We start from the raw sequence: 15,698 nt of genomic DNA on the forward strand, positions 1-15,698 counted from the left end.
CACATTTTCTCTTTCAAGTTAGAGAATACATTTCTAAAACCTTATAGAAAGATAACAGCATTTCAAGTAATGTCTGTGTCTTTGTCATAAACTTGGCCGAATAGTATACAAAATAGTTTTTGTACTGTTTTATCATGTGTCAGTCATAACCATAGGAATTTTGATACTTGACAGCATGGTTTTTGTTTTCTTTTTTGTTTTGAGACAGTTTTGCTCTTGTAGCCCAGGCTGGAATGTAATGGTGCCATCTCTGCTCACTGCAATCTCCGCCTCACGGGTGCAAGCGATTCTCCTGCCCCAGCTTCCCATGTAGCTGGGATTACAGGAGTGTGCCGTTACACCCAGCTAATTTTTGTATTTTCATTAGAGATGAGTTTTCGCCATGTTTGGCCAGGCTGGTCTTGAACTGACCTCAGGTGATCCACCCTCCTTGGCCTCCCAAAGTGCTTGGATTACAAGCATGAGCCACCACACCCGGCCTTGACAGCATGTTGTAAATCCAGCACAGTGCATGGGAGGAGCCAATGTACTTTAGCGCTTTATTTTAAGCTTGGGGCACCTGGAGTTTCTGGTGCTGATGGTAATGGTATGAAAGACACTAAAAGAGGAGGTGTTACTTATGGTCCCATGACTGGCCACTCTGTGAACACAGTAAACTAATCTCCATGCAAAATAACAAAAAATGTTTTAATCCAAAAGCTATCATGATTTCCAAAAGTTTTCCAGAGAAAATAATTGAGGCTACACTTAGGTGTCTAACCATAAAAACTGTAGGCTAACCTTCACCCACTAAACAAAATTTAAAAAATAAGAGTGAGAAATTCCTCAAAATTGGAATAGCAATATGAAAAAGAAATATTATTCCAAATCTACAAAGGTCATTTTGTTGTTTTGCAATTTTTAACATTCACATGTAAAAGCAGAAGATCCTGCCTGGAAATGCGAGTTGTGCTATATCATAAAAAATTCAATTTAGGCCAGGCACGGTGGCTTACACCTGTAATCCCAGCACTTTGGGAGGCCAAGGCAGGTGGATCCCCTGAGGTCAGGAGTTCGAGACCAGCCTGGCCAACATGGTGAAACCCTGTCTCTATAAAAATACAAAAACTAGCCACGCATGATGGTGGGTGCCTGTAATCCCAGCTACTAGGGAGGCTGAGGCAGAAGAATCGCTTGAATCTGGAAGATGTAGGTTGCAGTGAGCCCAGATTGTGTCACTGCACTCCAGCCTGGGTGACAGAGTGAGACTCTGTCTTAAAAGAAAAAATTAAATTTAATATGGTTTACTTACCATAAACTCTCTTAAAATTTTAATTTCTATGATATATTTTCTAGCAAATTTTGTATTTGTCACACTTTGGGTAAGAATCTAGTAAGATTTTCTTTTTACAAACAATATTTTTTCTTTTTACAAAGAAAGAAGCACCATGCTAACTGATTTAATCCTCTCTCCTGTGGACAGTGTATGCCTTTTAATTAACTGATCTAAAAGTTACATTGATAAGCAAACTCTCCAGTTGAAACCAATTTTTCAGTGCATTAAAAAATACCACAGTTCTCATCAAAACCCACAAAACAGCGTATGAAATGACATGGCATGAAGAAAACAGTGGGAAAACTGTAGGCATAACATAGAAAAAGAAGAAGGGCTATGATGCATACATGGGTGGAATACATATAAAAAGACAAACAAAACTTAAGATAATTAGAAAATAAACGAAGCAGAACTTCTTTTTAAATTCAGCAAAATTCAGCTTTGCAGCCTGAAAAAAAAGTACTCGCCACATGAAGAATCGATTGTTTAACTTTGATATTTTCCACCTCTGAACATGAAGTTGCAAGTTTCACAGGAGTATTTATGCCTTATTATGGAGCATCTGTTACACAGCAAGCACCATCATGCTTGTTTGCTACATTTTGATATAAAAACATTCTCATGACTTATGAAGCTTCCCTGGTACTTACCTGAACAAATTGGCCCAATCAATGAATAAATTTACTTACATCCATTATAAAAAGTGAAAAAAAAAATAACTTAAGAAAAGTAGGCTTATATAGGGTTCTCCAATTAAAAGAACAAAATGGAATGTTCCAACTAAATAAAATATAATTTAGCAAACTAATTTTAGAATTACAGCTAAAAATTATTTTGTGTGCATGACTAAATTTCTTTTTTTCTTTTTTTTTTTTTTTTTTTTTGAGATGGAGTCTTCCTCTGTCTCCCAGGCTGGAGGGCAGAGGTGCAATCTCAGCTCACTACAACCTCTGTCTCCCGGGTTAAAGCTATTCTCCTGCCTCAGCCTCCCAGTAGCTGGGATTACAGGTGTGTACCACCATGCCCGGCTGGTTTTTGTATTTTTAGTAGAGAGGAGGGTTCACCATGTTGGCCAAATTGATCCTGAACTCCTGACCTCAAGTGATCCGCCCACCTTGGTCTCCCAAAATGTTGGGATTACAGGCGTGAGCCACCACACCCGGTCCATGACTAAATTTCGTTAAAATCATTCATATAATGACAGAGCAGCTCACATAATGAATACTTCATAAACCATAAAACAAAAAATTTATATAAGAAACAAGAAAGTTATGGGTCTAGCATGAGTACCAGGCAAGTAAAAATAGAGAATTTGCATGGCAACATTCTGAACCATAAGCCATAAGATTGTATAGTAATAAATTCAGTACAAAGCAGAGAGCAGAAATTTGCATTCACATTTTTGAAGATTTTTGTTTTCTAGAAAATTGGACACCTGGCCAGGTGTGGTGGCTCACGCCTGCAATCATAGTACTTTTGGTGGCTGAGGTGGGTGGACCACCTGAGGTCAGGAGTTCAAGACTAACCTGACCAATATGATGAAACCCTGTCTGTACTAAAAATACAAAAATTATCCAGGTATGGTGGCCTGCGCCTGTAGTCCTAGCTACTCAGGAGACTGAGACAGGAGAATTGCTTGACCCCGGGAAGCAGAGGTTGCAGCGAGCTGAGATCACACCACTGCACTCCAGCCTAGGCAACAGGGCAAAACTCTGTCAAATAAAAAATCGAAAAGAAAATTCGTCACCTTATTAAAATAATTTTCTTACACCTAAGGTTTATATTTAGACTAATAGATGTGTACATTTAACTCTATGTAAATCAAAACTAAAAGTCTGTATGTGTTTGCAAGCAGAGGCCACATATTCAAAGAAAAATATAAAAGAAATTTTTAAAAGTATTTATTCAGGACTCAAAAATGTGTAAATTTTGTTTATACTTGTATATAATTTTTTTTTTTTTTTTTTTTTTTTTTTTTTTTTTTTTTGAGACGGAGTCTTGCTCTGTCGCCCAGGCTGGAGTGCAGTGGCGCAATCTCGGCTCACTGCAAGCTCCGCCTCCCTGGTTCACGCCATTCTCCTGCCTCAGCCTCTCCGAGTAGCTGGGACTACAGGCGCCCGCCACCACGCCCGGCTAATTTTTTTTGTATTTTTAGTAGAGACGGGGTTTCACCGTGGTCTCGATCTCCTGACCTCGTGATCCGCCCGCCTCGGCCTCCCAAAGTGCTGGGATTACAAGCGTGAGCCACTGCGCCCGGCCCTTGTATATAATTTTTATTATTGTAAAAATAAACCTGTAGTCAGTAATAATTTAATTATACATTTGAAATTATCTAAAACTGTAGAACTGAATTTTTCATAATACAAAAAATAAATTCTAGAGGTGATGGATACATCATTTATTCTAATGTGATTATTAGTATAAATTATATATTGTATGCCTATCAGAATATGCCATATATAACATAAATATTATGTGCCCACAAAAATTAACAAAAGTAAATTTAAATGGGAAAAAAATGAAGATTTTACCTACAGAAACAATATTACTTACTTATTTGCAGTTTAAAGCCACTGGCAAAAAAGATTACTAGAAATGTTAGTCCATTGTTTTACCAAATAGTGTATTGTTACCATCTTTTACCTACACCTTTGAGTAAGGTGGACTAGGTTAAATTAAGTGGAATAATGTGACTTGATTGAATGCACAATATTTAACATGGTAAAAATGCTGAATTAAGAAATGTTCACACATAATATAAAATTTTTAACATGTACTGCATTTTGTTTCATAAAAGTACAATTAGTAAAATATTATTTTAATTTTAACTAAAACTAAAAATATTTGTCTCTCAATATAATGCAGAATATTACTCTGAACACCTACCTCATGCATCACTCAATACTGTAAGTGAACCACAAAGAACCTCTTTACTTAGATTTCCATCTTGCATCTTACATTTTAATGTCCTCTTTCATAGAAGAGGTCATAAATGCTCACCTAAAAAAAAAATCTCACTCATATCTTTGATGCAGCAACAATTGGTCATATGCTTTCACAGATGAATACAATAGGAATAAAGAAACAGCACGGGCCGGGCCCAGTGGCTAACACCTATAATCCCAGAACTTTGGGAGGCCAAGCTGGGTGGATCACTTGAGGTCACGAGTTCAAGACCAGCCTGGCCAACATGGCAAAAACCCGGCTCTACTAAAAATATAAAACTTAGCTGGGCGTGGTGGCATGTGCCTGTAATCCCAGCTACTCAGGAGGCTGAGGCAGGAGAATCACTTGAACGCTGGAGACGGAGGTTGCAGTGAGCCGAGAAAGTGCCACTGCACTCCAGCCTGGGTGACAGAGTGGGGCTCTATCTTAAAAGAAAAAAAGAAAGAAACTAATTTATTTAGCATGAAGTAATTTGAGAGTTAATTACATTCTTTATGTGAAGTAATTTGACAGTTAATTACATTACTTTAAAAAAAATCTGTAATCTTTCCCAAAAAAGTATACTTGAAATTATAACTCTCCAAAAAAATCTTCTACTCTTTTAAAGTTATATACAAATAATTTTTCTACCAACTTTAGTTTTGGATTATTTTCTAAACTCAGAACTCTGATTTAGTGTAAAATCTGTAGTGTCAGTGCCTTATATATTTTTAATGTAAATTCTCTGATATTTACATAGACTTAATTTTGGATTAAATTTTTTTTCCTATTTACTGCATCTGCAAAAATATATTTTAGTATGAACTCTCTGGAGTTTTCTAACCTGTAGTTTTTGAATAAATGTTTTTTTCTGAATTTATTACATTTACAGGGTTTTTCTTCAATATAAATTCTCTGATATTGAACAAAGTTTGAGTAATTGCTTCAGGGTTTTCCTCTAATACAAAATGAATACAATAAGATCTGTATTACAAGTAAAGTTACTACAACTTTCTTTATGTTTGTAATGTTTATCTTCAAAATAAATCCTCTTCAGCACTTTAAAGGCTTACATTTTCTCGAGTCTTTTGACAGTAATTGCACTTTCAATGCTATTAAGTATAAATTCTCTGATGTTAAGATGTGAGCCGATATTAATCACTTTTTTACTTTCTTTATATTTGTACATTTGTTCTCAAGTATAAAGGCTTTCCTGTGCAATAAAGTGTGAGCATTGTTTAAGTCTTGCCACACTGTTCACACTTGTAGAAGTTTTCTCCAGTATGAATTACCTTACCTACAAGCAAGTGTGATAACCATTTAGAGGCTTTGTCACATTATTCATATTTCTATGTTTTCTCACCAGCACAATTTCTTTTATGTTTGGAAATGTTTGAGATGTTGTCACAAGCCTTGTCACAACTTCCAGGTTTGTAGAATTTCTGTCCAGTATGAATCATCTTATGACTGTTAAGAAAAGAGGAGTTGTTAAAGGCTTTGCCACATTCTTCACACTTGTAGGGTTTCTCTCCAGTATGAATTACCTTATGTTTAGAAAGAGTTGAGGACTGGTTAAAAGCTTTGCCACATTCTTCACATTTGTAGGGTTTCTGTCCAGTATGAATTATCTTATGTGTAGTAAGTTGTGACGATAGGTTAAAAGCTTTGCCACATTCTTCACATTCGTAGGGCTTCTCTCCAGTATGAATTCTCTTATGTGTAGTAAGGTGTGAGAACTGGCTAAAGGCTTTGCTACATACTTCACATTTGTAGAATTTCTCTCCAGAATGAATTCTCTTATGTGTAGTAAGGGTTGAGGATTGTTTAAAAGCTTTGCCACATTCTTCACATTTGTAGGGTTTCTCTCCAGAATGAATTCTCTTATGTGTAGTAAGGTGTGAGAACTGGCTGAAGGCCTTGCCACATTCTTCACATTTGTAGGGTTTCTCTCCAGTATGAATTCTCTTATGTGTAGTAAGGTTTGTAGATTGGTTAAAAGCTTTGCCACACTCCTCACATTTGTAGGGTTTCTTTCCAGTATGAATTCTTTTATGTGTAGTAAGGTGTGAGAGCCGGTTAAAGGCTTTTCCACACTCTTTGCATTTGTAGGGTTTCTTTCCAGTATGAATTCTTTTATGTGTAGAAAGGTTTGAGGCCTCATTATAGGCTTTCTCACATTCTTTACATTTGTAGGGTTTCTCTCCACTATGAATTCTTTTATGTTGAGCTAAGTGTGAAAGCATGAAAAATGACTTTTCGCATTCTTTACATTTGAAAGGTTTCTTTCCACTATATCTTATCTTATGTGTGTTTGAATTTGAAAATTTATGAAAGACTTTCACATATTTGTCACATTGTAATATTTTGCTCTGGGTAGTTCTCAAACACTGGTTAAGTCCATTGTAACATTCTTTGTGCACCTTACACTCATCCATGCTTTTATGGTATTTTCCTAACTGTAAATTTTCATGTCCACATTTTTTATATCTTCTCAGTGTCACTTTTTGGAAACAATTTTTTATGCCCTGCTTTGGCCAAAGGTCTTGAGCAAAATAAGAACATACAACTGCAAGAAATAAAAATAATCAATTGCTCCACTTACTAGACACAGATGAATATACTTTACAAATCTAACCTACAAAATTATACAAACTACATTATAAGTAGCAAAATATTACAGGCTCTTTTTCACAGACATATAATGTAACAAAAACATACAGACCAAATTACATTTGTGAAAAATTAAAGTAAGTTAAGTAATGCAAACAGCCACATAGAAGAAAAGAAAAGTCTGTTCCATAAGTGTGCAGGGCTTTTACAGACACTGGTTCCTGTCTCTCATTACATACAGTTCTGAAAGAAATAGTGGTATTCTTTCAAATGACAGTTTGAGTCTGCTGAAATGAAAGATAAGTTTTACAGCAGCAGAAAGATTGTGATATCATAGGAAACAATTATAGCAAGTGATTATTGGCTATTAAGAAGAAATATGAATAGGCTCAGTGTGGTGGCTGACACCTGTAATCCTAGCACTTTGGGAAGCCAAGGTGGGTGGATCACCTGAGGTCAGGAGTTCGAGACCAGTCTGGCAAACACAGTGAAACACTGTCCCTACTAAAAATACAAAATTAGCTGAGCATGGGGTCACATGCCTGTAATCCCAGCTACATGGGAGGCTGAGACAACAGAACCACTTGAACCCGGGAGGCAGAGACTGCAGTGAGCCGAGACCATGCCACTGCCCTCTAGTCTGGGTGACAGGAGCACAACTCTGTCTCAAAAAAAAAAAAGAAGAAGAAAGAAACATGAATAATAAACTGCTTTAACTAAAAACTAAACACAAAATTTTAGACAAGGCACATCTTAAGAACATGTTTGAGAGACTCTCAGAATCTCTAGCCAAGATAATTGTTTTCAGACTATGTCAGAAAAGCTACATTTTAAAGATTGTGACAGGTAGCTTTTTTTAATGTCCAAATCTCAATACAAGATTACAATGTGTATAAAACAGGGCAATATAATTTCATCAAAACTATTATATAAACTTCAGAAAGAAACCATAAGAAAGATGTACACATTAATTTCAAACACCGATAATAAATTGAATAATATTCAATGAGTGAAACAGGAACACGGCCCAGTGCAGAAAATCACAAAAATGGGCTGGGTGTGATGGCTCATGCCTGTAATCCCAGCACTTTGGGAGGCCGAGGTGGGTGGATCACGAGGTCAGGAGATCGAGATCATCCTGGCTAACAGGGTGAAACCCCGTCTCTACTACAAAAAAAAAATACAAAAAATTAGCCAGGCGTGGTGGCGGGTGCCTGTAGTCCCAGCTACTCGGGAGGCGGAGGCAGGAGAATTGTGTGAACCCAGGAGGCGGGGCTTGCAGTGAGCCAACATCACGCCACTGCACTCCAGCCTAGGCGACAGAGCGAGACTCTGTCTCAAACAAACAAAAAAAAGAAAATCAGAAAAATGAGAATAAAAACGAAAGTATCTACAATTTTTTTTAAATTTTGGAGGTAAAAAACAGAAAAATAACTGGAAAATCCTAAAAGTAGAAAAAAATGTAAAAATGAGGAAGTTCAACAAACAAATTAGGATACACACAAAGATATTGTAACAAATACATTTATAAGCACATTTTCAAAAATCACAGACAAGAAGAAAGTCTTGGGAGCTGCAAGATAAAAGCGATGTGTCATTTACAAACACAGTCTTGTGACCAGTAAATTATCAACAAAAATTTTGCAGGCCAGAAAGAAACTGTGACACTGTCAAAGTCCTGAAAAAAAAAAAAAAAATCTATCAAGTGAGAATAATACCACCGACAAATCTGCCCTACCAAATAAAAAGAAAAAAACCTTCCAAAAAAAAAAACAAATTCTGAAAAAAGTATATTAGCACTGCATATGCCCTACATATAAAAGATGCTGAAAGCAGTTGTTTAAACTGAAAGTAAAAGAATTCGAGAAAATACCACATAATCAAATAAAAATACATTATTTTCTGGGAAAGATATACACATATACAAAAATAGAATCTTGTGGCATTATCTTAAAGGTGCATAAAACATTTTAATTTATTCTCTAAAATTTGAAAAATAAAAGCACAGAAATTAAACATCTGTTAATGAATATACAATGTAAAAACATAATTATCAACATCAATGACAAATTTCAGGGCAGATGTAATGAGGAAGAATTTTTTATTCAACTGAAGTTTATTTTGTACCAAATTAAAAATATACTGTTGTTTCTTATAGAGGTTTTATGTAACTCCCAAGGTACCACACACACAAAAAATCTCTGTATTGATACACAAAAGTGAATTGGAAATAAGTAAAAGCATATCAATACAAAAATCAAAAAGACAGAGAAAATGAGAAAGATGTAAGAATCAAATAAAATAAAACAGTAAGTCTCAGAAAATTATTTAAATATATATAAAATTAATTTTCAAATCAGGAGACGTACTTTCAATAAATAGATTAAAAATTTTAAAAACCAAGATCCAACTTTTTTCTCTACAAAAGTCAGTTGAGATCTAATGATAAAAAAACACTGAAAGGGGGAAGATGCAAGAATACATTTCATGCAAGTATTAAATGAGAGCAGAAGAAATCAAAATAATATTATGCAACCTACATCTTAAGTCAAAAACTGTCATATTTTATAAAATGTATTTGAAGTCAAAACTCCAAGGAGACAAAAAAGGACATAAAACTTACAGATTTAGGCTGGGCATGGTTGCTCACACCTGTAATCCCAGCAGTTTGGGAGGTCGAGGCAGGTGGATCACTTGAGGTCAGGAGTTTGAGACTGGCCTGGCAAACATAGTGAAACCCCACCTCTACTAAAAATACAAAAATTATATGGGCATGGTGGTCGGCACCTATAATACTAGCTACTTGGGAGGCTAAGGCAGGAGAATCACTTGAACCCAGGAGGCAGAGATTGCAGTAAGCCGAGATCATACCACTGCACTCTAGCCTGGGACACAGAATGAGACTCTGTCTCAAAAAAAAAAAAAAAAAAAAAAAAAATATATATATATATATATATGTATAGATAGATAGATAGATAGATTTATTCACTGGGAACCTATGACAAATTTGTATATATGTACGTGTGTGTGTGTGTGTGTGTGTGTAAAGGAAATATTGACAGAATAACAGAGACACAGAGAGAGCAACATAATTATAGTAGGATATTCCAATACTGCACTTTCTGTAATAAAAATAAAAGAATATTAGTAAGGGAATAGAGGACTTGCAGTCAACAATTATTCCTAACAGAGGTATAAAAAACACTCCTCAACATCAGGACACACATGGTTCTCAATAGCTAACACAACACTTTCCTTGATAGACCACTTCTTATGCCAAAAAAGTCGTCTTACCAAATTTGTTAAAACTGAAATTTTATAAATTACTTTCTATCACCAAAATGAAATGAGTATACAACAATTAAGAAAATAAAAAACCTGAAAAATTCACACATATATAGAAATTAAACAATACACTCTTGAGCACGCTCTTGTGCAAGGCTGAAAAAGGTAACATTGTAAAGATGTCCATCCTGCTCAATACAATCTACAGATTTAATGCAATGTTTTTCAAATTTCTCATTGCATTTTTGATGAAACAGAAACAGAGATCCCTCAAGTATATAGAATCTCTACAGACAATAAAGTACCCAAAAATATTAAAAACAAAATAAAACAATGTTGGAGGCATTACAGTTCCTGATTTCAAAACACATTACAAACCTATCGAATTAAAACAATTTGGTATGAGTATAAAGGTGAAAAAGTAGACTGATAAAATAGAATGCAGCACATATATAAACTCTCACATATATGGTCACATGAAGAGTAATTTGCATACCCACAATTATTTTAGCATTGTTACTAAAAGCCAATAGGTAAAAGCAATGAAAATTTCTGTCACCAAATCGTTCAATAGATATAATTTGAAATATAAAAATACCAAAATATTACTCAATTTGCAAAAAAGCAGGACATATTCTAACAACTAACAGAAATTGTATGAGATCTATAAAGCAGTTATATTCTTAGAAACAAAAAACAGATTGGTTATTGAAAAGTGCCAGGAAATGGGAAAAACTGGTAGTTGTTTAATGTGTATTGTAAAATTTCTAGAAGTCTTTTCTGAAACAATGTAAATATACTTAACATGCCTGAAATGTACAGTGTTTTTGAGTCAGGGTCTTACTCTGTGACCCAAGCTGGGGTCCATGGCCCAGTTATGGCTCATTGCAGCCTCAAACTTCCAAGTTCAAGTAATCCTCCCTCCTCAATCTCCCAAGTAGATAGGACCACACCAACATGTCTGGCTATTTTAAAAAACGTTTTATAGAGATGAGGTCTCCACATATCTCCCAGGATGTTCTCAAGCTTTTGGGCTCCAGCAGTCTTCCTGCCTTGGCCTCCTAAAATCTGGGGATTACAAATGTGAACCACCACGACTAGCCATGAAACGTACACTTAAATAGATTTAAGATGGTAAATTTTAGGTTATATGTTTGTACAATTATTTTTTAAAAGAATAACTGAAGAAGATACAGAATTATAAATCTCTCCAAAAATTACCTTCAAGTCACAAAAGTGCTTCTCTCACACAAAGGAAATATATATTTACTATAACAAGGTGAAAATAAGACTATTTCCATGACTACTCATTTAGACAATATGATAAAGACACCATTAAAAATCAGCTAAGAAAAAATATACACAAGATTAGCCATAACCAAAATTGAAGTCATATTTATAGATTGGAAACACACACACATATAATCAGATTTTAACAGACAATATGGCTGATTTATCTCTCAAACTCCACACTGACTTAGGTATACAAACAGAATTGCAAATTGTCTAAAATTATAAAACCAAAAAACAATAAACATATTAAGAAACTAACACTGAAAATAACACACTAAAATGGAGCTACAAAATAAAAATAAAAGAAATGTTTACTCATAAAATCTGGTATGCAATGTTGATATAGCATTAACAAAGAATTTGTGTAGATAGCTGTAATATTTTACTGTAACTGTGTACTCACTGAAGGTGGCTATTTTGAATTATTGGCATCCATTGTAATGCAGTATAGCTTCAGATAAAATGCAGTATAATCATAAACAAGATTCTAATGACAAACTGATAAGCATTTTAATAAGATCATTTTTAAGTTGTAAATATATGCTATTCTTACACAAAAAAACTGCTGTAATCCAAATTTAGAAGCAAAGAATAGACTTACCTTGCTAAATAAAGAAAAAAATTATCTATTTTGCAGAATATGGTCAAAGCCTCTGATATATAAAACAAATATTTGGTAAAAAATTATGTCATATTTTAGATACAGGGTGACAACAGTGAGTAAAAATCCTGTAATCTTTTTTTGCCTGCATATATTTCCTTTTTGCCTGCCTACTAATTATCTAATTCACTTCAGGCATAACATGTAAATTTTAGTATATTGTCCTAAATGTCTAAATCTAACATTACAGACAAAATTAAAATAGAAAGTAAAAATGTACAGGGAGAGTGACATCACTAAGATGGAAAAATAAAAGGTGCTCTATTTGCTTATTTTCTGACAGCAAGAAAATTCGTCAGCCATCCCTGACAAAAATGCCTTTATGAGAGAAACAGGAATCATGGCTCAAACCTGTAATGACAGCTATATAGTACATTAAGTCAGAGAATGCTTTAGGACAGAATTTCAAGACCAACCTGGGTTAGGGAGCAAGACCCCATCTCCAAAATAAGTGCCCTTAAAAGAACTTTGAGATCCAGGGAGGGAGTTGTGAAACTCTGCTAATGCCCAAGATTGAGGAATATTCTTTTCAGAAGGCAGGCTTTCATTCAGGTGGCAAACTACAGGACCTCTGTTCTTGGCTACAGACCAGAAACTGGCCCACCGAACTTGGTCCCACCGAGAATTCTGAAATTACCCTGTAATCATCCCAAACTCCTCCCAGCCACAGTCTGGGAGAGGTCCTGCCCTTCCAGAGGCCTGGCGGAAGACCCATTCATAGCCATGCAGCACGCCTGCAGACCTTGGCCCTTACTGTGGTCCCTGAAGCAGTTCCATGACTCATTTTTGCTCCCTGAGCCACAGTTCCTGGCAAGTTCTGCCTATGTAGAAACCCACACAGTGACCTTGGGAAATCCTCTCTGGTTTTCAGTGAAAGCCAAACTCATTTATATCCTAATATAAAGCCTACCATATGCAGATCCAAGGGCAGAAACCTGGCCTAGTGTCCACCCTACAGAGAAAAGTCCTGAAGTATATTCACACTGTCCAAAACTAAAATGAGAATTACAACTACCCAAGCCCCTTGTTTAACAAGCCAACTAAAGGTGGACCCTAGCGCAGACCCAGCAGCCTTGTGACCAAGCTACACCCCCTCTCCACTACAAACCCATAGGGCATCCCAGGACCCTGGGGGCTCAACTAAAGATCTTTACTTTCTGAAACCAATTTATAAAAACTTGAAGAAGTGTTTGCTCCTTCAAATTCACAGACACCAATGCAAAAGTATATTATGCCCATTCTCAATGCTTCTATTTTAACATAGCACTGGAAGTATGTGGAATTAAAAATTAGCACAAAGTTTTTTTTAAGTCATTGAAATTGGAGACAAGTAAAAAGTTGCTTTTCGTAGATCATTTGATCTCATATATAAAAAACCATAAACAGTACATTAAAACCTAATTAAAGTAATAATTATACTCAATAAATTAGCAAAATAGAAAATTCACATACAAGTTTAAGTTATGGTTCCACACACTTTAAACAAACTATCTGATAAAACAGAGAAAGAAAGCAATCTTATTTACAATAGCACTAAAATAATAAATTTCTGAGAACAAATTTAACCAAGGAGCTTAAATATCTTTCAAATCAAATATATATCAATTAAAAACATTGGACCGGGTGCAGTGGCTCATGCCCGTAATTCCAGCACTTTGGGAGGCCGAGGTGGGTGGATCACGAGGTCAGGAGATCGAGACCATCCTGGCTAACACGGTGAAACCCCATCCCTACTAAAAATACAAAAAATTAGCTGGGCATGGTGGCGGGTGCCTGTAGTCCCAGCTAATCGGGAGGCTGAGGCAGGAGAATGGCGTGAACCCGTGAGGCGGAGCTTGCAGTGAGCCAAGCGCCACTGCACTCCAGCCTGGGTGGCAGAGCAAGACTCCATCTCAAAAAATAAAAAAATAAAAAAAAATTAAAAAAAAAATTGGAGAAGACAAAAATAAATTTAAAAACATTTCATGTCTATTGATTGAAAGAACATTATTAAAGTGCCATATTATCTACAGTGATCTCTAGATTAAATAAGCTCCCTATCAAAATTCCAGTATTTTTTTACAGAATAGAAAATATAATTCTAAAATTCACATAAAACTACAATAAACTTTGAATAGCCAAAGCAATCTTGAAAAAAAAGGACAAAGCAGAAGAACATCATAATTTATAATTTCAAACTATACTTCAAGGCTGTAATAAGACAGAATGTAATGTGCAGAAAAATTAGCAATAAAGAAACCAATGGAACAGAAACCACAGCTCTCACACATTTCAGACATGATGTTAAAAGAAGTTAAAAAACAGCTTAACATAGAGTTTCTCAAAATTATGCAGATTATCTATGTGTTTTCAAAAACAATGAAAAAGCAGTCAGATTTTACAGTCTCTTATGTGCCATGAAGAGGGCTGTCTTGGCTGTCACTGTAAACTTGAAGAAGATCACCAAAGGGAAAGTAAAATCTTTAGAGATTTTAAAAATACAAGACAGAAGATGCTTCTATGTGAAAGCAAAATTTAAAAAATTCAGGCTTCCCAGAAACTATTTCCTTTGGAACACAGATTTCAAATCATTTTAAGGACTGGCTTTTTTTTTTTTTTTTCTAGTTTGGAGCTCTCATCTGTGTCGTCTGTTGTATTCACTTTCACTCTCACCTACCTGGGGGTTCAGCTACCATCTCATGTCTCTTCACATTCCAAGGTTCTTTTCCTTGCTCCAGACAGGTGATCAGGTCTGGCTTAGAGGCTGCAATACCTGTTTTATTACAAATAACATGAATTGTGCTCATATTCTCCAATTATCAATTTAGTAGTGTGTTCAGTAAAAAGGATGTAATAGAATATTCTAGTAAATTAATTCCAAAATACTAATATAGAACAAAAAATTTTAAATATTTAGGAAATAATTTTGTAGGTTCTTAATTTCACTGCCTGATACTACTAAATCAAAAATTGGTAGTGGCAACTAGATTGTAAGATGTGGGCAACAGTATGTTATGCCACTAAATTTCTAAAATTAACACTAATCTAGAGTGAAGGACTCAGATCAGCTCAGGAATGTGGAAAGTTCAGGTCAAAATGAAACATCTTGAAATTATTTTCTATATAGACAAATCTTGAAGTTTTTTTTTTTTTTTAAATAGAGATCTGAAAGCATAAATTACCAAAAATCATTCTATAAAAAAGAGAAATAAACTTTACAGGGTATATTAGGGAATTGTGTACTGAAGTTATTCTCACCCAGGAAGACCAGGTTTCTGTAGTTCTCTAACATCACATGCCTATATAAATTCTGCTGTGTGATATCCAGGCATTGCCACTCCTCCAGAGAGAATTCTATGGCCACATCCCTAAATGTCAACACTCCCTGAAAAACATACAAACACACACACATATTTACCAAGTGGCCATGAACAGAATTTTTAATTTGACTCAAGGTAAAACAAGAGTAAACAGAACTGGTTCTTACTTAGAGGAGTGACTGAAAATATTTAATAAATAACTTTCAACACAGAAATATTCTCTAATGTATTCTCTAACTCTGAGAAAAAAGAGTGGCATAAGAGCCACAACATCAATGTATAGATGATACTTTTCTGGATGATGAAGTAT

General features: G+C 35.2%; 1 protein-coding gene across 1 annotated transcript; it reads right to left on the reverse strand.

Moving 5' to 3' along the window:
* Positions 1-5,589: 5,589 nt before the first annotated feature.
* On the reverse strand, positions 5,590-15,375 carry LOC100607934 (zinc finger protein 492-like). Its single transcript, XM_030804331.1, has 3 exons — positions 15,327-15,375; positions 14,746-14,841; positions 5,590-6,806 (listed from the first exon to the last, which is right to left on the reverse strand). The coding sequence occupies exons 1-3, from the start codon at positions 15,358-15,360 to the stop codon at positions 5,590-5,592; spliced, it is 1,347 nt and encodes a 448-aa protein (XP_030660191.1). The 5' UTR covers positions 15,361-15,375.
* Between the last annotated feature and the right edge of the window lie 323 nt (positions 15,376-15,698).

This window comes from Nomascus leucogenys, chromosome 3, assembly GCF_006542625.1.
Source record: "Nomascus leucogenys isolate Asia chromosome 3, Asia_NLE_v1, whole genome shotgun sequence".
Lineage (NCBI taxonomy): Eukaryota > Metazoa > Chordata > Mammalia > Primates > Hylobatidae > Nomascus > Nomascus leucogenys.